This window comes from Phasianus colchicus, chromosome 8 (genome assembly GCF_987193195.1).
Source record: "Phasianus colchicus chromosome 8, bPhaCol1.hap1.1, whole genome shotgun sequence".
Classification (NCBI taxonomy): Eukaryota; Metazoa; Chordata; class Aves; order Galliformes; family Phasianidae; genus Phasianus; species Phasianus colchicus.
In genome coordinates, this window is record NC_143443.1 from 17027515 (window position 1) to 17050458 (window position 22944).

The 22944-nt window shown below is 43.3% G+C and overlaps 1 protein-coding gene across 6 annotated transcripts in view; it reads right to left on the reverse strand.

Moving 5' to 3' along the window:
• The window catches only part of TLL2 (tolloid like 2), an 84323-nt gene that overhangs the window by 35445 nt on the left and 25934 nt on the right, over nt 1-22944 (reverse strand). Inside the window, exons 2-3 of one of the 6 annotated variants that reach the window (XM_090145089.1) lie at nt 18547-18657; nt 1863-1937 (exon numbers count right to left, since the gene is read on the reverse strand). In XM_090145089.1, the coding sequence (XP_090001215.1) occupies nt 1863-1937; nt 18547-18657 (186 nt within the window). Of the gene's footprint in view, nt 1-1833; nt 1938-4225; nt 4281-7649; nt 7728-18546; nt 18658-19749; nt 19825-22944 lie in introns of those variants that run through there. The other 5 variants (XM_090145092.1, XM_090145091.1, XM_090145090.1 and 2 more) reach the window with 5 other exon arrangements.

A 22944-nucleotide genomic window follows, 5' to 3' on the forward strand; every position in this document is an offset into this window, starting at 1 on the left:
AGACAAATGAAGAGTCATCTGCCCAGTGCTTTCCTGCATGTTGTGTAGTAGGAGTTCTGCAAGATCTGCCTTTCTACAGCACAAACATTTCCATTCCTCACCAACAATACAGCCTCTTGGATGAATTCTTAGCAGCAGTCCTAGCTCTTGACACCTTACTTCCTAATATATTCTGCTTTTTATTGCTTATATTTGCTGTGCCCTTAAGGAAGCCTGACTGAAAGGAAGATAACAGCAACTGTAGTATCACCAGGGGATAGAAGAAACCTAGATTGAATGTTTTAAGAAGTACAGCTTTCAATCACTGCCATGTTGCACACATGAAGATTTCTTCAACAGAAGATAAAGCTATGCAGGTTTTCTAATACTTTGTCTATGTGGGCATAGTCTCTTTAACAGACTAGTACTGTTGCTAAGCCCAACACAACTGAGATTCTTTCCAAAATCCATTCCCTCCTCCCTCCATGATGAACATCATCAACCTCAGAGGTTTCCACAAACCACCTATGGATCTGAGACTCCATACAGTGAATGCAACCCAGGTAGCACTCTGAATCTGCAGCATGTCACAGAACACTCCCTGTTGATCTCTGAAACTCACTCAGAGGTCTCAACCTCATTTGTCTGGGAAACAGTCAGACAAGCACTGACGTAAGTATCTGTCTTAAGAGTTCTTGCCAACTGTGCCATTACTTAAGGCCTGCCAGAAGTTCAGGAGATAAGAGCAGCTGCGACATGGGAATGCAGCACTGGGCTATGAACATAGCACTCATTAATGCAGACACACACCCCCTGCCACAGACTCAAGTGCTGTGTGGCCTCTGCCCTGATGACCTACAAGGGGGAAACATCAGCCCCTGCTGCACATTAGTGGGTTGTAAACATCAACAGGGCAACACCGTGCAAATATCTGTGATATCACAAGTTGAGACTGTTCCTGTAAGCAATACCTTCCCTACAAGAGTGGCAGAAACCAATTGCAAAACTTTGCCCAGGTGATATCACAGCTTCAGGTGAACAGAAGTACAAAACAATTTAGATGAAATATTCCAGCAGCAAGAAGCAGCCAGCTAGTACTGAAAACTCTGCTCTGGAGTAAAATGGTTTTAACAGACCCAGCAACACTCATGGCCACCTACGTGTACTGGTCTGGGTTAAGTTCCTTCATAGATAGCAGCCCCACATGATGCTGTTTGGAATTTGCAGCTAAAATAGTGCTAACAACACATGTCCTGGCTATCGCTGAGGTGCTTGCACAGCATTAGGGCTTTTTTTTTTTTTCTTCTTCTTAATTCACTCTTCTGAGTCACCTTTACTTCTTTAAGTAAGCAAGAAGTGGGACGGGATGCAGCTAGAACAACTGACCCAGATGGGCCAAAAGGATGTTCCATTTCATCTGACATCACACTCAGCAATAAAAACTGCAGGATTGTCTTCTAAGGTAGCCATTGCTTGGAAACTAGCTGGACATTGTTCTGCTTCTGGGAGGGAATGAGTGAGTGCATTTACATCACTTGGTTTGGGGACTTCTTGCCCCCTACTTCCTTTACTAATTAAACTGTCATTAATATTGTCTTGCTTTTTCTCTTTCTGTTCTTTACCCCATCCCACTGGTGGAGGTGGAAAGCCAGTGAGCTTAAGCATGGATGCCTGGCTGCTGGCTGGAGTCAACCCTCCACATCACAAAAGGCAAATTCACCCTTGCAGAGAGTTCATAAACACCAGTAAATGAAGATGCCTGGGAACAGCTAGTCTCTCAGGCATGCACGCACACACCCATGCACAGGACAAAGGTTTGTTTTACAGGGAATAAAAAAAGTAAATAAAAGATACCCAAAGGTCTGGGTGGGGTACCACATTACCCGTTTTAACTGCTTTTTTACTATCGGTCGAGGTGGTGTTCTCTCTTGGCTCAAAAGACTGTTCTCCCAGGCCTCCTGCAAATGAAAAACAGCAGAGATTTCATGTTGTATGTTGGCAGAGCTCTGACATAGGAAGGACAACAGATGGCAGTGAGGCCATCTGTGGGTCTGCTGGCCACAGAAACTGGATGCTATGCCTCCTCCAGGAGCAGTAACTAGCAACCTGATAAAACAGGGCTCTTTCCCTGGATTTCTTCCCAGCCTACAGAGATACCTTTCAATTCATTACCATCCTGTGCTTTACTTTTCCCCATGTACTGAAAAGGCAAAGCATTTCTTTTAGAGAAGGTTTTCCATTCTGCAAAGATCAGCTTGGGAATACCAAAGCTGAAGAACTGTAGGCAGTATAGAAGCTCTGTAAGCAAGCCTCTGAACACAGAACCAACACAGAAAACCAGCCCAGCATATGTTTGGCAGGAAAGCTCTCCACAATTACCACAGTAGGAAGAAAAAAAATCATGCCTAGGGTGAGGGAGCATAACCTACAAGGCAGCAAGATGTATAACAAATTAAATGGGCTTTAAGACTACGTCCACAGACTTAAGAAGGTGGTTCTGGCACCATCACTGCTGTCACCCTCCCTCCATCCCATTCTTGCTATTGAGGATACCCCTGTGAGAAGGGAAGCTGAATGGGCTGATTTCTGAAAAAGTACCAGCAATTTTCAGTCTTGGTGGCAAAGTAAAGCAGGAAGAACACGATCAACTACCAAATACAGAATGAGAACTGTTATGCATACAGCACTTCTGGATGCTCTGCAGAAGCTCCAAGAGAGGTGTCCCACTTTCAAGAGAGATGGAATCCTTCCAGCCTTGCAACAATCTTGCTTTGCCAGCTGGAAAACATTCCTCTTGCTCTGGAACTGGCTTCTTGCAAATCTCCTCCAGTCCCTCCAAGTGGGCAAGGACAGGGATATCACATCCTGCTCTTAAAGGGAGGGAAGGGGTGACTAGATTTCACTAGCCCTTTACACAGGTCAACATCTCTGACACCTGGGAAGAGGGCTGAGAGGAACTCTAATTCTATCTCTCCAAAAATATATTGCTAGATATACCTCTTCCAACCTGTCCAACATTATATTACTAGAACTAATTAAAAGATCAGGAAACAGATGATGGAAGACAGCAATAAAATGAAACGGGAAAATAAAATATCCAGACTCTCAGCTGACTATAGGTTAAATCTTCGTGGTCCAAGAGACTCACTAAATCAGGGAATTGTCTCTCAAAGGAAGTGCATAATGTAGCAGAGCTTAACTGGACAAAAGCCACTAGATGTGTGAACAGGAACCAGCCTGATTCAACAAGATAGATTGCTCTGAACTCTATCACTCTTTTCCAGCTTCAATGTCCCATCCTAACATTTCCCTTTGTTTTCTTTCATGCCCAGTTCTCCTCACTTCCTTAAGCCCAAGCTCAACAAAAGTTGCTTCTCAGTTAAATTTTAGGTCCCCAGGACTTTTCACCCTCCCAAAGCATGCTATTCTTCACACAACATGCCACTCCATTTAAAGGAAACCCTAACCAGTCATTCACCACCAGAATTAAGGGATGCAGTCTTTGCTGAAGCAAAGGATAATTCTGTACTTCTAAACAAATGCAGCTTGCAGTCACAAACAGATTGCTTCTTAATTGAAATTGGGAGGTGAATTATATGGTGAATTAGGAAAAAAGAACAACTCCGTATTTAGTGAATTGTTCTCCTAAAAGGGGACTGTATGGGATTGAATTGCAAATAATGTCACCAAAATCTACAGCTGGGCCCCCTCTCCTGCACCAAAGCTGCTGACCTCCGCAGAGCAGCAGTGTCATTTGCGCAGACTGTTTTTCCAAGCTGTGAGCGCATTCTTTCCCAGAGATCAGTGCAAGCCTTGGTTTCTTATGCAAAAGGGATGTTTGAATAAACTACTGTGACTAATGAAATCTAAAACATCTTTGCATATTTTGTCTCACTGTAGCCCATGAAAAGGGAGAGCTCTATACAAAGGCCAGATATTGGTGGGCAGATACACCGCATGTTTTCAAATGTTTGTAATCTCAGCAGGAAAGACAGGGAGTGACTGCACTCTTCTCTCCCACAAGGAATCACATGAGATTTTTGGAAGATCCTGTTCTGATTCATATGGGCTTCTAGATATTTCCTATCCTTATGATATCTAAACACATCCCAAAGATTAAAGCAACTTGACACTTAGTCCTCTCTCCTGATTCATCCCAAGAGAAGGATAATGCCCGGTCCTGGCAAGACAAAGATAAGTAACTGACATGCTCTTATCAATAAGATAAGGAAGCCAGGGAATGAACCTTGTATCTGAAAGCAGCTGCACATAGATTGCAGGCATTGTGCAGGACCTGTTGCTTCCTCAGTAGGTCCCTTAAACCACACCTTCCAGTTAGACCATTCTGTTACATCAAAGAGTGTAGCGGATTCCAGCCATTACCGCTCCACAGCTTGGAATGCCCGTGCATTCAGGCCTATTTTCACTAGAAACATTAAAAAGGAGAATGCAAATCTTCAGGTTGACACAATGGTCTGTGAAAAGTCCCTATTGCAATAAGAAGGTAGGCCTTAAAGTAACCTTATAACACAAGCAAAACAGGATTGACTTTTCTGGGTTTTTTGTTTGTTTTTAAATGTATATCCATCAGTTAACAAACCTTTCAAAATCACTTTCATCCTCAGCACTTCCTGCTGTTGTGTCAGATTAGTTATGGCTTCTCTCCACCCTGACTTTTTAAGATTTGTCTGCTTCACCCACAACAAGGAATGATATGAATTTTGTTACATCCTGCCTCTACAGAGGGAGCAGTACTGGATCCCCTAAGCTCTTTTAACTCACACACTTCTATGATTCCATCTTTCCTAACAATTTGTTGGAATTAACAGCTACAACCCCAGCTGGGCATTGCTGGACTTCCTTACTAGATAACTCAGTTTCCATGCACAATTTGACAAAGACAAAAGATTCTCTATCAAGACTAAAATATTTCACCTTCTACCTCGAGCGCACCCACAACTCTCAGTTTCTCTGTTGCCCACAGATCAGCATTGTCAAGGAAGCTTGGCTGATTAAAGGAACTCCCAGAAGCTTAAATGCACCATAAATCTGAGTTAAATCCATAATGCTCGCAGTCCTGGCTAAAGAACAGGTGTCCAATTTGTTCGCAAAAACTACAGAGGCAGCTTGAGGTGATAAGTAAAGGTCCAGTGAAGCAGAAAGCAGCCGGCTGTGGCATTGCTGGGAAGAAAGCATTTTCTTCACCTCTTCCAGAAAAGAAAAATGAAAATCCAATTTTGCTTAAAGGTGTCCAAGTTGCTCAGCTGGGACCAAAATAAAAGACAGCAGATTAAGAGGGCAAAAGAGAGTACAAAGTGTGCCAGGAGTCAGATCAAAACTATACAGTTTGCAGTTTCCTTCTGCCACTAGCATAGGCAAAAAGACAATCTGAAGAAACAGCAGAAAGCAGAGTCCATATGGTATTCAAACAAATGAGAGAGGGTGGGACAAGAACACCTTAATAATTTATTGGACTTTTTTGTAAACGTGTCCTATACAAGACGCAGATTAGGGTTGAGAATATTTATTGCTCTTTGCATTCTGCTTTCTTTTGTTCTAAAACCCAAACACTCTGATCTGCTGAAGAGGGGGCAATCAGATCCCCCACTAAATAAAGCTTCTGTGCTTGCTTCCGCTTGATCAAAAACCACATGGGCCTTCTTGTTTACCAGAGGAGAGAAAAGTCAGGCAAAGCTGTCAAGCAGCCATTGAATTGGGATGTAAGTAGTAGGCCTGGAAATACACATCACCTTCCTTCTCCCTTGCACACTGTGAGACATCCCACAATGCCACAAATCTGCTTCAGAGGCAGCTAACTTTTAAAACACTGTAACAACATCTGTCTTGAAGCTTTTACCTGAAAGCACAACTCAGGAGCCATGTGTCATCCACTTGGAAACCCAGGAGAAACAATCCTTCCTGAGATATTGGAATACCTATCTAGAATTTAAAATCATATGATTGTCAAAAGGAACTGTAGGTGCCTGAAAACTGGCAAATTAAAAACACAAAGTATTCCAACAGGGGAAATTGGGTGGGATGAAGCTTCCAACATCTTCTTTTTTTTCCCAAGATGTTAGACCAGATACCATTAAAATCAAACCTTCCTACCATGCAGTTCCAGGACAGGGTAACTTTTTCTCTCCAGGACAGTGAAGGCACTCTTCACCACATTCATGCAAACCTCTCTTCTTTCCCTGCTTACTTCTCTCATAGAACAAGAGCACCATAGCTGAACATGGGCATCGGCTACAGCCGTGATGCTTGTCACCTCCACTGAGGTGAAAGGACATATTAGCAAAACCTGAATACTTTCTTAGGTTATCCTGCCTTTCTAATTCAGCAGAAAACAACTTGACTGCACATTATCAGGACTCACATGGACTAAGTCTCAGCAAGACTTCAAGCATGTATTATGAAGAAGGAAAAGCCATTTTGGGGCTTTAATACAACCAAGGAAGAACGTGTCATAAATTCAAAAAATAAAAAAATAAAAAAACTAGCAGCTTCACCTTCTTGTATCTCAGAGTACTTTGCTTTAGTAGACTCATTCAATATACATGCTAGTCAAATTCCACAGCTTAAACTTCGGATTTCAAACAGAAACTACAACGGAGCATCAACAAGAAAGCAAGCAGTACAGGTAACACTGAACACTCATCTCTTCTCAGAGCTTCAGTTCTGGTTAACTGTCACATTGTGATCATCAGAGAAGCTTCTGGAAGGACTGTCTTAGACAAATTATGCTATACTCTGCTTTTTAATTTCCTCATTAACCAGGGGTCAACAACTTTTTAGGGTAGTCAAAACCCTTTATTGCACTGGATTTTCTAACTGCAGAGAAAGTGATGATTTTATTAAAACAAACTCTATTGGGAAAATGCATTCAGAATGCAGAACAGATGTTTCTCAAAGTTGGTAGAGAGTCTGTAGCAAGAACTTTTCATAACCCCCAGGGCCCTAGAGATCTGAACAAATTATTTGAGGTAGTCCTTTAGCATTTCCTGACAGTGAAATAGCCAGAAGTTCCCTAAATTTAAACAAAAATAAATTAAGGAGAAAAATTCTGAACTACAAATCCCTTGCAGGAATCTGTTTTTCACATTCAGAGTAAGCTGACTAGCTGCAATAACTCAGGAGAGTCCCAGGGTTCAGAGGCCTGACAAGCAGATGTGTCATCTCTGCATTAGCTCTGCAAATGCTTGTGTGGAACTGAGACACCAGCCTGCAAAGAAAGCTTGCAAGAGAAAGGTGAACGTAGTTAAGCAAATGCAGAGCTGCCAAAAAAGCATGAGCTGTAAAGCACTTACTGCACCTTGCCCTCTTGACTGGCCATCCTCTGTATCATGTTAGTACCAACACTGCAGGAGACCATTGGCAGCATCATTCCCCAGCATCCTGTTTTCCCTCTGCGCTCTTTGGTTTTCTGGAGCTGACTGTATCATTTCTACACTGTGATGCATCTTTAAAAATAAGACGTTGCAGGAATTGTGAAAACCTGAACTAACCTCTCTACCAGTATTTCAAGCAAGAATCAATGAACAATAATACTCTATGGAAACAAGGGAGGACTAGGAAGATCAGAAGGTCTTTCCTGCAGGCAATTAACAACTATCCCTGCCCCCCAGGGGAAAAAAAAAAATGGACAGATGGAAGGAAAAAAGATTTACCTACAGTCTGTATCATATCACTGATTTTTCCCGGAGACAGAGTCCTGCAAGATGCTGCTTACAGTGCTGAGATAAGTGACAACTGAAGTCACAGAATCACAGAATCACAGAATCGTAGGGGTTGGAAGGGACCTCCAGAGATCATCGAGTCCAACCCCCCTGCCAAAGCAGGATCCCTACACCAGGTCGCACAGGTAGGCGTCCAGGCGGGTCTTGAATATCTCCAGAGAAGGAGACTCCACAACCTCCCTGGGCAGCCTGTTCCAGTGCTCCGTCACCCTCACTGTAAAGAAGTTCTTGCACACATTGGTGCGGAACTTCCTATGCTCCAGCTTCTGGCCATTTCCCCTTGTCCTGTCTCCGCACACTGCTGAAAAGAGTCTGGCCTCGCCACTTTGCCCCCCACACCTTAGATATTTATAGACCTGGATCAGGTCCCCTCTCAGTCTTCTCTTCTCAAGGCTAAACAGACCCAGCTCACTTAGCCTTTCCTCATAGGGGAGATGCTCCAGGCCCTTCACCATCTTTGTGGCTCTCCGCTGGACTCTTTCCAAGAGATCCCTGTCTTTTTTGTACTGGGGAGCCCAGAACTGGACACAGTACTCCAGATGAGGCCTTACCAGGGCAGAGTAGAGGGGGAGGATCACCTCCCTCGACCTGCTGGCCACGCTCCTTTTAATGCACCCCAGAATGCCATTGGCCTTTTTGGCCACAAGGGCACACTGCTGGCTCATGGCCAACCTGTCGTCCACCAGGACACCCAGGTCCCTCTCTGCAGAGCTCCTCTCCAGCAGGTCATCCCCCAACCTGTACCGGTGCATGGAATTATTCCTCCCTAGGTGCAAGACTCTACACTTGCTTTTGTCAAACTTCATCTGGTTCCTTACTGCCCAGCTCTCCAGCCTGTCCAGGTCTCGCTGAATGGCAGCACAGCCTTCGGGCGTGTCAGCCAATCCTCCCAACTTCGTATCATCAGCAAACTTGCTGAGGGTGGCCACTACCCCCTCATCAAGGTCATTGATGAAGATGTTGAACAGGACCGGTCCCAGCACCGACCCCTGGGGAACACCGCTGGTTACAGGTCTCCAACCAGACTCTGCACCGCCAATGACAACCCTCTGTGCTCTGCCAGTCAGCCAGTTCTCAACCCACCTCACTGTCCACTCATCTATCCCGCACTTCCTCAGCTTCGTTATAAGGATGTCGTGGGAGACAGTGTCAAATGCCTTGCTGAAATCAAGGTAGACTACATCCACTGCTCTCCCCCCATCCACCCAGCCAGTGACAACATCATAGAAGGCTACCAGGTTGGTCAAGCACGACCTCCCCCTGGTGAACCCGTGCTGACTACTCCTGATAACCTCCTTTTCTTCCAGTTGTCTGGAGATGGCATCCAGCACAATCTGTCCAAAACAAGTACACAAGTCCTTTGGTCATGTCTGTGTTCCTGTTGTACAACAAGGTTTGTACATATGGAGTGCAACTTCTCCCCTCCCAGCACATTGAAATAGCAATGTGCAGCACCAGCTATTGGTATGTTACATTAGCCTTCCTGTGCATCCAATAGATCAAGCTCTAACAGGCATCTGCTTCTCCATGACACCTCTCTTGATTCACAATAATCATTCTCCTGTCTGCATCTCCTCTGAAAGAGAAGAAAAACAAATGAACTTCTGGAGGGTTAAGGAAAAGGTAAGAGCTGGCTTGGTTTCACCCACTGCTGTGCAAACAGTACAAACCCTCCTGCCCCCCCTCTGCTAACAACCCCTTACCTCTGACCTGCACAGTCTAATTGCTTCAGCCATACTGCTCTCTGGGCCTCTGCAGGCACAGCCACGCACAGCTTTCTGTATTCCTTGCAGCATCCCCCTACCCCATTCCAGCTGTGGGTTCCCATGCACAGCCAGCCAGCTCTGCTCCCACTGAGCTTTCCTAATCCTTTTGTTTTCCTCTTACCTTGTTTACAGTAGATAAAATTAACTCAAAATGAACACACTACACTGGAAACTAAATTATGATCGAATGCAATTAAACTCCATTCAAAGAGAACGTGTGGTGCAAGCATAAATAACTTTCTTCCTTGCTGGATATTCAAACTATCCCAAGCCCTGGAGCTTCCAAGAGAGCTTTTGGTCCTTCTTACCCTCTGGAGGACTGTGACATATGTAACAGACCCAAGGACCTTGAGTAGATCCAGCAGACACCTCATCTGCTTAGTTACATGCCAGTTCCACCACAGCTTATTTAAAGGACATTTCAATTGACTGCCAGCAGCAAGGAAACTGAGTTGTGAGCCAGCACTGAGGCGATAGCACAAGAAGGGCCAGGTGTGGGGCTCAAAAAGTTTTCAGAAGAGCACAAACAATATGACTGCTAGGCAGCCTCAGGTCAACTCTGGCCCAGGATCCAGCAGGCCCCTGCATGCACCCCAGATGTGAACAGAAACAGCAGGACTTGCTCAGCCTCATTAGCCTCCCACCAGATACCCAGGGAGGCTCTGCAGGCCAAGGGGAATGAGACCATGACAGGCAGCAAGCAGAGCTCGAGCAACAGTAGAGCCAGCAACACCATATCACTTCTCAGCACACTGAAGGGATCCAGAACACATGGGTCAAGCTTCAGCTATTGCCATTCAGACTTTTCCTCCAGGCTCCCAAAGTAAATGCCTGTGGGTGTAGTCATATAACTTATGACTATATAGGACTTCCCAGAGGGCTATGGCTGGGTAGGGTAGGTATGATCCCTTGTCCCTCAAGGTAAGGCAGCATGCAGGACCTCATATAGCATACCTCCACCATTCTCCTGCCATCAGCTTTCTCCCAGGTCCCCCCTACAAATTACCCCTGTCCAGAAAGCATGCAGATAAAGAAGCCTCAAAAAAAGCCCCGAGCCAGAGCAAAATCTTGTCTGAACACATGGCCAGCTGCTGCTGCTGATGGAGGCATGGGTTTCTGTTGCCACAGACATGAGGCTGGGAGTTGGGATCTCAGCAGGTCACAGCTCAGCCAGCCCCAGTTGCCAGCAAGGACATAACAGTGCTGGGGAAAGCAGCACTGCTTCAGGAGCACAGACCTTCATTTTCATAGTGGACCTATGCATGATGTCACCCCATTCCTCACGCTGCCTTTCAGCTCCATGGTGAAACAGATGCCAGAATCATTTGCAGTCATTAAAAAACAAACAAAAAAAAACAACCATAGGAGTTGGGGTGTAAGTGGAAAAAGCTTTCTTTGCCACAGCAAACTTCCACACCAAGAGCTTCTGGCAGAGAAACTACCCAATTCAGCCCAGGGACAGCTGCATTTCAATGGAAGAGACAAATCTCATCTCTGCCACAAAATCTAGGACTCAGCAGCTCCATCAGTTTCAAGATGAGTAGTGAATCCCCTACAGACACCACCTTCTAAATCTCACACTTCTCTTTAGGACAGCTCTAGGAAGTGAAACAGCAGGATAATCTGAATATTTCCTTTTGCCTCTGATCTTTGTCCTGGAGAAACTCGTTACCCGTTCCTAAAGGTTGTTCAAGTTGCCATCTGACCTTAGAACTACAGCAGCAAGCACAGTACAGCATTTCAGCCTAAAACTAATTTGCTTTCTTTCCCCACTTGACAGCTGAATAAATACTTTGTCCTTGCCATTTGAAAAGGAGAGCTGCAGTGAAGTTCTTTTTTGTCCACTGTAGTTATAAAAGCCTGCCTTCTTTCCAAATTAGACCTGAGCAAGCAGCTCGAAGTAAACACATTTATTCCACAGACGTAATCTTTTTCTGTTCACAATCGACCACAAGCATTTTACAGCCTTTTCTAATTTACTTGTTATTTGCAATTATTTATCAAAACATTTTGGTTTCTGATTGTTTCTTGGACCTGGCCCACTATTCCACTAAAAGAGTAACTTTTATTTCATGGGTAGAGGAACATCCTTGCTTTAAAGAGCCTGAAAACCAAAGCATCCAAGCTGGCCTCCCAGAGCCACCAGCCTGCAGTGACTTCTCTCATAGCTTCTTAGTTCTTAGTCTTTCACCAACCACTTCCTACCTCCAAATTCATTTACTAAAACACAGAACTGACAAAGCAGCCTACACAGCTGAGGCAAATTCAATTTTTCATTCAAGCAAGTATTCAAGGAAATTAAGCCCTTGCCAGCTCTGAAACAAATGCATGATTTAGGCAATTGCATTGTTATTGGCTCAGCATTGTCAAATTTTACAATTAGGGTAATGGATTTAACTTCCAGGACAATTTCCATATGGATAAACTGATCTTCTCAAGTGCATTTGTCCATGTGTTCCCTGAATCACAGTTAATTCATATACAGCTATTTAATAACCTCCACTTAAGCACAAAAGACTATTCAGGCTCTTCTGACACCAGTAAAAAGAAGTGCTTCCAAGTGTGTTAAACCAGCTGTAGACAAGACCTAAGGAAAATTTAATTAAGAGCAACCAAGAGCAAGGCAGTCGCAGACATAAATCAGATGTTATTAATGCTGTACTTCCTAAATGGTTAATAGTGCCCTCTTGTACCAACTTCCAGGTGCCTAAGACCTGTCCAAGAAGAGAACTTAGAGGACTGGCAAATCTGTGAGACTGGGAGCCAAAGACAGAGGCAAAGCCATGCAAGGAACAGCAGGGATTCAGACTCTGCATGTGCAGAGACTGTATGCTGCAACTATTGCAGTCTAGAGATGTGCCAAAATCAGATCAGACTGGCTTCCTAATTTATTTCTGAAACATAAGAATTAAAAATGTGTTTATCATAAGACAGACACCAAAGTTTCTACTAAAAATAGGTGGCAGAGTTAAAAATATTTGGGAGTTTTTATTACAATGTGGAAAACATTTTAATATGAGCAAAATTGCAGTGTTTAAAATCATTAAAAAAAAAAACAAACAATAAACTATGTAAAGGTGAATAAAATCACTTATTTTGACAGGTGGGAGTCTATCATTCAAAAACCTTGATTTCAGGGAACAGTGCATTTCCAAAAAACCCTTTGTGTGCATGCAACCTGTTGCCAACAGGAACCTAGCCAAGAGGGAAAAACAAACATCTAACTCCAAGGGGAACACAGAGCAAGTAGTAGGGTTGCACTATTCAGGCTGTGCTCCAGCAAGGGCCAGATAGTACGTTCACCTATTGCTTGGGATGTCCTTTAATCTGCCCTCCAGGACAAACACTAGCAAGCTTAACAACTTGTATCAAAAAGAGGTATGTAAACAGACAGACTAAGCCCTCAGATAGGTCCCTTGGAAAAAAGATATTCTTCTACCCACGTAAGAGGAAGCAACCTTCATTAAAGACTTCCCAGAGAATGAACAGATGCTGTGGGGAGTTAATAGCTGTGGGTGTATATAACACATACGTAGCTATCTGCATCAGTCCTGGATGGTTATGATCAACGCAGCTCAGATTAAGTCAGCACAAACGATATGCTCCAAGCTGAGCAGCAATGTTGAAATCACTCTGCACTAAATTAAACCACACTAGAAGCACAGCAGAGGACTTGAAAGAAACGTGCTTGAAAGCACTACTGCTGGCCACAGATCCTAAACTACACGATCTCACCCAAAGTGGGACAGCAGAAGTCCTGCTTCTAACTGCTTTAAATGCCAAGTTTGCCACTTGAGAAGAATTTTTCCTCAGCTTACAGCTGAATAATATATCTTCTAGTAGAAGAGTTGCACTCCAGCAAAACATCCTGTAAACAATCCCAGTTCATGTGATAATTAAAAATCAAAGATTCCTGGTTTGTCATGGAGAAAAATAAAACCTAAGAGCAAATCCTGAAAATAGGAAAAGCCTTGTGAAACAAGGTGACCACAGGCATCCCAAAAGGCAAAACAGAAAAGCAGCCTGTTGCAGAGATGAGCTTCTTGCAGACCTGGTGAAACAGCAGAGGAATCACCTGCAGTGTTACAGCATGATCAGAATAAAGGGGTTGCCCAAGAAACCAACACATGCCAACAAACCAACGCCCCACTTTTATTAATAGAAGGTACAATTCAGAACTTCTCTTTGCTTAATTCACCAAAGAGTAATTTTCTTGCACTAGACTCATGAATTTGATGCCACAGCCTCTGGCCATTCATGGCAGCTTCCGTCCCACATCAGTTATGAAATATTTTATATGATTCAAAGCCAATTCCCCCTCTAATTTCAGTACAATCTCTGGGATCCAACACATCCAACTGCACTGTTATTTGAATCACTTATTTTAGCTCATAGAGATGTTCTGTAAATCCTTCCTGATCTGTGCGAGTGTGAAAGCTTTATCAAGGCCTTCATGCCATGAGCATAAAAATCTCTCAGTATTAGAGGCACAGAAAACCTATTTTGAGTGTTCTTGAAAAGCATTCTTGGCGGCAGCGTGGTGCAGAGTCACTGCCTCAGCAGCAAGCCCAGCACAGCATGGTAGCAGCAAAGGCAGCCAGACTCCCATGTCTTCTCATCTGCCGAAGCCAAAGCAACAACACAGTAGGGATGAACTTGCCCTTCTCACTCTCAGAGGTTCCTTTCAGGAATTGAAACTGCCTCAGTGATACAGAAATCAGGAAAAGACATATTGGATCAGTAAATTCCTCTTAATCCCTAAATTGCCTCAAAAGACTTAAAATAAGCCCGTTGCGATTAAATAGCCACAAAATTCCCACAGTTATGGCAAGAAAAGAAAAAGTCTTCTTCCTCTGTGGCTAATGCTTTGCAAAATAAAGCAATAAAGCAAAGACAATCACTTTGCACTAGAGGACTCAGGATCTGAGTGACACTATGCAGTTTCACAGCCTGCCAGTGGATTTTCTTGTTTCCACCCCATTTCAAAGCTACCAACAGGCTTTCAGCAGCAAAAGAATCCTTAAAGTTTAAATCCAATTTTTTTCTGAACTGAAATAGACATTGTAAAAGCAAATAACGTAGTAAGCTTCAAAGAAACCTATAAGAAACTTAAAAACTGTGAGGTCTTTTTCAAAATGATTAGGAGTTGGTGAAGCAAGGACTTGCAGAGGATGGCACTCACTGGAAGATCTTCAGGCACTTAGAACAAGGGGAAATGTCTTCAAGTTCAAAGAGGGGAGATGTCGTTTGGAAAAAGGAAGAAGTCTTCTACGGTGAGGTGGTGAGGGTTGCTCAGAGTTGTGGTGGGTGCCCCATTCCTGGAGACTTTCAAGGCCAGGCTGGATCAGGCTCCAGGCAACCAGATCTAGCTGTGCATGTCCTTGTTCACTGCAGGGCAGTTGGACTAGATGGCCTTCAGATGTCCCTTCCAACTCTAAAGGATTTCATCATTTGTTTCATTATGTTTTGAACCATTACTCTCTCTGCTGAGCCAAATCCCAGAGGAAATCATCTTCAACACTGTTGTATGAGAACAACTGATTTTCATAGCAAATATGCCATGTAAACTTGATCCCACAAAAGGAGAGGCAGGGAGGCAGCTAACAAACATTTTAAATGCAAAGTAATACTTAAACACCGCTCTCTGTTTCTTCACATAAATAAATAAATGAAATTAATAAGGAAGGGGAAGTTTCCTATTTGGAGCTTTTTTTTTTTTTTTTTTTTTTTAAATGTGGCATTGTATGCAGTAGTAATAAGGTGAACAAATGATACAGAGCACACTGTTTGGCCTGCAGCACCTCTACTTGTCCAATAAGCAGCAAACAAAAACAACACAAGCAATTCTTAGTTTAGAACTTAGGTTCAATGAAGAGCAGCTAAGGGAGAGGGGGAGAAATAAACACTTTTCTTCAGTTTTAGAACATTACAAAAATTGTACTTCAATTCAAAGAAAGGTCAAATGTACAACCTGAGACAGCTGTTTTTATAAGATCATGGATCAAAGTAAAACTAACCTTCAGGAAAAGCACAGCTGAGGTTGAGATGTATGGTGAAGAGAACAGAAATCACACTACTGGAATTATTTAAATAGGAAGAAAACACTTTGGAACATATCTGCAGGGAAATCCTGGAAGGGCTTGAATGAGAACTGAACTAGTTGGCTGTTCTGAGCTCCCTTGTGTGTGCCTCCCAGCATTCACACAGTGTTCATCTGTACTGTTTGCAAGGTTTTTGTTCTTGTTTTTACTTAATACTGCTCAGAGTTTTAACTTAGTGGACAGAGACCAGCATAAGTAACTCAAATAATCTGCTTGGATTAAATAGGCTGCATTTAGTTGTAGACTGCCATGATGTCTCTGCCTTTCCCTCAACAGCACTACAAAAGCATCAGAGAATGCAAGACACTATTCATAATGCCTCCTGCATTTTTCAGCTGCCCAACCTCTGTTCTTCCCACTAACTACTTGGAAAGGAAGCTCTTTTGGAGCAAAGGAGACTGTTCACATGAATAAGGGCTATCAGGTCATATCTGCATTCCAAAAGGATTTTAGTGCATAAACTAAGAGATACAGTTCTTGTGTGTTGCCTCCTTCTATAGGGCCTAGAGAAGGGCAATAGCTATCTCTCTAGAAAGGAGACTGGACTGGAAAAAGGTAAAGAAGGAGAGTTGGAATGAGAAAGCTTTCCACATCTGACAGCCTCAGCTCTCATCAGCCAAGGCTTTTACAGAAATCATCCCTAGCTGTCTTTATGTTCACTGGAGAACCATCACCCATACAAATGTGGAAACTTCATTCTTCCTCTGGAGCTTAACAACTGCAGATGTTCTACACAAGCTAGTAGGGTTTGCATTTATGAACAGCCCTAGAGTGTCAAATAGCACTATTTTCACCCCTCCTCCCACTCCTCTCAGCCAAACAGCATTTTTTGGGGACACAGAAAAGAAGAATGCCTGGCCTAATAGCTTGTTCAGAACTGCAGCTCCCAGATATGAAGAGCTTGTGTGTATGTACATATTAAGTACTTCCCCTACTATGCAACTAATCCGATTAACAGCTTTAGGAAACTCTGAAACGTTATGATTCAAGGGGACCCACTCATAAAAGGTCTTAGACCATTTCTGTACAGAGGTTGCATTCTTCCCACTGGAAATAAAAAAAAAAAAAACACAGAAAGCAGGACTTTCTCGCAGGGAAGAATGGACCCCAATCCCCACCATATAGACCACCCTCTTACAATTCACAAGTGTCAAGCAAGCCCCATAGGAGAAGAATCAACTCCTCCTCTCCCGTAGAGAGCCCCCTTGCAGAGCAGGTGAATACAGAGACCCCTCTATGCATGCTCTGCAGAAAGCTAAGCTTGCTATGACAGGCCCAGGAGCTGGCTAGTTGTCAGCTTGCACTTCCAGGGGTTGAAAGTCATGGAGAGGAACCAAGTCTGCCAGTGATGAGGAGACTGCCATATGAGCACAGAGTCACAATTCCCCTAATGCCCATCACATGGAGCACCGCCTGGGCTTTAATTCATAAAGCCCAATTACACAACACAAGTCATGGTTGCAAGAGACCACCGTCTGCCTTACATAGTATAGATGTAGGTTACAACATTCACGCCTGGCGCGAGTACTGAGCACAGAAAAATGTTTCAGATTCAACAACTATAAAAATCACCACAGCAGGCATTTGGCTTTGCTTCCACAGAAATATCTTCTAACTCCTGTAGCTGAGAAAGAGACATAGAACAGATGAACTGGTAGCTGACAAAGAGACATAGAAGAGATGACCACCTACTTGGTCCTCATTCTCTGACTTACCTTCTGCTCTAAAGGCAACTGACTCCTAATAGTCTAACACTCGAGAATGAACTACACTCAAAACAACATTAACAGGGTAAGTGACACAATAACACATTTACAGGAAGCAGTCAGTAATAGTAAGAAATGCGCAGACCCCTTCCACACAGAGTTCTAGAGTCAGCATGAGTTTAGATTAGGTATGATGACATTAAAGTATACATCCGTGTTGGGAGATGGATGTGCCATCTTTCTTTCTGACTTATTTTAACAGGAAGATATAACACCAAACTCCAGAATAGGACTTACTCTGAAAAAAAAGACAGGCAGTCACAAAGATTCAGAACCAGCTACCAGTCCTTGTGAATGAAACAAAATGAGCTGAGATGCACAGACATCAGGTCTGCCCCACTGATCCAAGTCTCTACTCAACTTTTCACCCTACTTGCTAAATTAAAAGCACAGCAGCAGAGAGAAAATAAGGTTGTCCCAACCTACTCTGTGTCCAGTTCCACGAGTGTCCCTCAAAGCTCAGATTCCAACTAGTTCTCCTACCATCATAAAATGGATGAGAGGCTACAATACTGCAGGGAGTCTCTTCACACTCTCCAAGCCAGCTGCAAAGTGTTTCAGATACTCTTAGAGATGGAGACAAAGCAGAGCTTCTGACTCAAGAAACTAGTCCAGTCTGACACAAAACTGAGCATATGAAAGAGCTATGTAGGGGCAGAAAGTAACATCAGCATATATTACCCATCTCTTGGCTTTACAAAAAAATCAAGATTGTTAATCTGTAACAAGTACATAATATCTTCAAGGGTAGCCGATGTGCAAGACATCCATGGGTTTTACCTAGGTTAATGCATTTTTTTTTTTTTTTTAGTTTTTAACTCGTCAAGACTAAAAGAAAAGAGGGGAGAACAGTAATAGTTAAATTTAATGCCAAGCTGAATGTCCCTGTTTCAATCAAATTTCCTTCCAAATTTGCAGAGGCAATTCTTCAAAGGAAGAAATCAGCGCTGTAAATTCAAAACTCCTTCAGGCCAAACAAACAGAAAGGCTCCATGATTGCCCTCAGTGCAAATCTTGACTGTTTTTATCAAAGTTCAGCGTTGGTTCTCATTCCCAATTACATAGCTAGCTTCTCCCTGTATGCATTTCCCTACCTGCGAGAATAGGCCACGTGAATGACATGGAACTCTTTGCCATCTGACAATAAAACCAAGTGAAAGAAGGGAAGGCAGTGTCACCTTTGGGCTGCCCTTACCTGAAGTGTGTCTTGCGTTGCCAGCTGAGTGCTTTGTTAAGTCAACAGTTCTGTCTATTTGAAACAGCTTCAAATCATCTTCATCTAAAGCGATATCACCCCAAAAGGCAGCTGGAGAGAAACAAACTGCAATTAGTTTTATTTTGGAAGGAAAGTATAATTCTTATGCAGACTATTGCAACTGTATGGACCAGAAAAAGGTAATACGCAGCAGCAGTTTATAAGTACAGAGACAGTGGGCACTGGTGGAGGCTAGTGACAGTATTAAAATTGAACCACTGTGCAGGTGCACGGAAAGGAGCTTATTAGCTGAAATGCCTTGTGTTACATTTTGTTGCAGGACTGACTCTCAACCGAACTTTATGGAGGTGGTGTTCACTGTCCATTAAAGCCTACAAGGGGCAGTTATGGGTATTTCCCTAGTCGGTGTGAAGGAGAGAGCTAAGGTGCAGCTCAGATTCTGACAGATGTTGCATCCACACCATCTCAGGTTAATAGTTTGCATAAAATAGAACAACCGTGAACTGTCAGCCTGTGGGACCTAATACACATGTTCAACCAACACAGTGCTCAACTGGCCTAGATCCAACCACAGAACCAGCCTACCATTTCCACTTAGCTGAAGAAATGTCATTTATTTGTCCTCTTGTGGATTAGTTACCCTGACTGAAGTTCTCAGAGTTTTTAGTTTTGTAAAAATCCTTGAATTTCAGCCAGAAGCCATGAAAATCAAGTAAATAAAGTGATACCTCAACACTCAAAGCTCAAAAAAAAAAAAAAAAAAAAAAGACTGGAAACCCTTTAAAAAATAAAAGATAACCCTGTAAGAGTTCAGTTGACCCTGCACAGGTTTGTATTGAAAAAAATGCAACTAAGTAAATGCAGATGATGAAGCAGTTGAGAGAACAGATCCTTCAGAGATAACAAAAAGGTTATGAACTGAGCTGTTAAAACTCATAGTCTGTGTGGGTTGATGAAAAAGAAAACAAAACACACCAAATAAACAACAGAGAAATTAATTCCTGGTACAGCTCAAGAGAACTCAGTAAGTCAGGCAAGGATCAATGCAGAGTTGCTCTCAGCAATAGTGACCAGATGCAATGGAGTCACAACCAACAATATTTACATTCCTGGAGAGAAAAATTGTCCCATTGCTAAGCAAGCAGCATCACTGATCAGAGTAAGTTAGGCCTAAGTACCCACCAGGTTTTACTCATCAGTTTGCGTTTCATTTGGTCTTGTCAGTAAACATATCAGGATGTTCGCTTCTCAGCGAACCAAAAGCCCGCATCAGAAAACTGCATCTGTGGTAACTGAATTATAAAGAGTTAACTCCTACGGAGCTCTGCCTGCTACAGGGCACATCCCAGCTGCCACACATCACCCCATCAAAGAGCTGCCACGAGCAGCTGAGCTGGTAGGAGTGCAGGGATTCAGCTGTTTCCCTTTCCCTCTGTCTGCCTGGGGTTATCTGGCCATAGTAGTGGAATGGGAGGCAGGACTCAGCCTTGGAGGAGACTGACTGTAGCTTTTTGGCTGTGTCTCCTTAACAGCACTACCAAAATCCAGAGTACAGAAATACAGCAACAGCTCCAGAAGACTCCATAGTGCAGACAAATTTATGCACCGACATCAATTAAAACAAGGACAGAGCCTATAAAAAAGGCACAACTCAGGCTCTCCCCAATATCTTGACAACCAATTTCCTCATACAGAACAAAGGAGAACATAAAATACTATCAGCTCACCACCAACTAACAAGTCTACCAGCTTGGCCAAGAGCATGCTGATTGGGAATGGCCAGAGAAAGAAATGGGGTGATATTCTCCTCTGACTGCAATTTGATTACTTTTTATCCATACAGATATCCATGACTTGCTCAGAACAATGTGGCAAACAGCATCCCATGCCATGTGATTCTTTCTCCAGCCACATTCAGTGGGTTACTATTGAACTGGCCAGACTGACATGCATTCCCCACCCTAACACAAATCAACAGTACCATTTCAATCCCAGAGTAATTTCCACCACCATAGGCTCTCAGGGGCTCTTTTCCATTAGCACTGCATAGTTTGTTTTTCAGGACAAGGTAGTAAGTACATGCCGAAGCTGTGGTATGGATTTAAAGAAAGAGAATTGTTGTATTTTCTTTCCCAATGGAAAACAGTTTTCTCCCAGCCCTAGCACAGGAATCTCTTTCTGTTACAAAGCTATGCATCATCCTGAAAGATGGCCCACTACAAAAGTCAAATTTCCCTAGCATTTATTGCCAGCTCTCTATAGAGAGCATGCTCAAGGGGAAGCACAATTTATCACAGTCCTGAGCCAGCTAAGCAATTTTCCTCACTGGAAATCCTGGCCGAGAATGTTGCACTGCAACTTCTCCTGTGCTGTCAAAGGCTCCTTCCTAAAGGCATGCAAGCCTGAAAGATGCTTGCTTCCACCCCAACGGAGTTGTCCCACAGGAAAGAACAAGTATTTTATTTTAAAGGGTCACAAGTTCAGAGACTTCTGGCGAATTAAACCTCTGAAAGCATCCCTTCTGATTTCCTTTACCAACGTCTCCTTTTTCATTTAACATGGGAGGATTTCCAGAAGAGAAAACAAAAACAAAAATTAAAATCTCCTAACAGCAGGCTAGCAAACTTGGAAAGCAGTATTTCTCTTGGCAGAAGTCTCTGTAGCGTACAGCCAGGTGCAAACTCTTAACACTCAGCGCAGTAGTGTGCCAGCTTTTGTTTAAGATGATGCATTAATCGCTCCGGATAGTTAGAACAGAGCAGCCCTTATTGAGGTTGATGCAGTTAATATGAGAGAGTTTGCTTCCACGCCGGACTAGCAGTCTGCATCAGCTACTCAGAATGTTTAACCCCACCGCTCCCCAGTGTGTGCAATGGGAAACCATTTGTTTGTTGAGGCAAAGCAGGAATAAACAAACAAATCCATCATCCAACCAAAAAAAAAGTCTTGCAAGCTGTCCTTGTTTTCAGAACATTTCTTCCCCAGTAGAACAAGCCACGTGCTGGTGTTTGCACTGCACAGTAACCTGCCTGGGGGGCTCTGGCAGTCTCTATCTCCAAAGCACTGTGACCGCCCAGAGCATCTTCTTCCTAAAATCGTTCCTCTGCAAACCACCCCCTGGTCTTTTCCTTCCCACAGTGCTCTCAAGTAACTTCTTTCTCCCTCTTTTACTTCTTCCTACTCGTATCTTCTTTCCCTAGCTTTAAGTCGGAACTGGAATTCAGGGGAAGAAAACCCGCTGTCTCTTATGCCCAGTCAATACAAAAGTGTTTGCAACAGTTTAAAATCATGTCCCATAAACCATGTTTACTCCAGTCCTTTAACAAAGCATCTCTCCTTTCTATATTTTTTTCTCCCCTCAAAGGCAACAAAGTAGAAAAAAAATAACATTACTCCTAAGAATAAGAACCCAAACAAAATGCAACATTGTATTTGTTGCAGGCAGACTTATCTCTTCCAGTCTAAATACACAGGGACAGCTGTCTTTCAGCCTCACCATCATCAGCCCCAAGTTTACACAAGCATACTAACAGAAGAATATAACTGTACTTGAAAAATATCACCAAAGTCTGTGTTTGAATTGATCTCAGCCTCCAGACCAAGGCTAGGAGCCTTTCACCCATTTGCCTGTCATGATTTCTCACAGGAAAGCTCCATTCCAGCACTAAAAGATCAGCGTAGTCCATAGATTTACCCTGCTGACAGGAAGCTACAAAGCAGTTGGCCTCTGGACACCATGGGAGACTGCAGGAATTCTGAGGCACCCATCAGGAACAGCTGCAATAGATTCTTAGAAAAAGCAACCTTGGAAACAGGCATGCTCTGCCTGCCCGGAAAACTACCTCCGTCCCACTCCTCCTCAGAGAGGGCCTCACTGGCTGAAGCTTTGATTAAATAAGGAGAGGTTTTAGGTGGTGAATAGGATGTGAACCTAGATTGAGGACTATACTCCACCAGCTGATTCAAAGGAACCCTCTTTCTGCGGGGACAGAAGCACGCTAAGTTAGTCTATGCCATCAGCTCAAGAATCTTTTTTGAGCTTGCAGCCAGTTGGCACAGCTCCTGCTGACAGACTTTTATTTCAGTTCCTCTATGTAGTTTTAACACATTTTTGCTGGAAGGACTTCACTCCTGCCTGGCAGATTTCCTGCAGCACAGTATAGCAACGAGCATGGAAAACAAATAGCAATGTGAATCCGAACAGATGCCTCACATTTGTTTCAGCAGCATTCATGACTCAATCTCAGTTTCCAGTGATGTTCACAACCTCTCTGTGTAGATGATAGCTGAGCTTCCAAGAAGGAATGCCTCATGATTGACTACCTGAGCATGCGAGAGTCAGTAGAAAACATCCAAGGAAAAAGCATTTGCACCTTG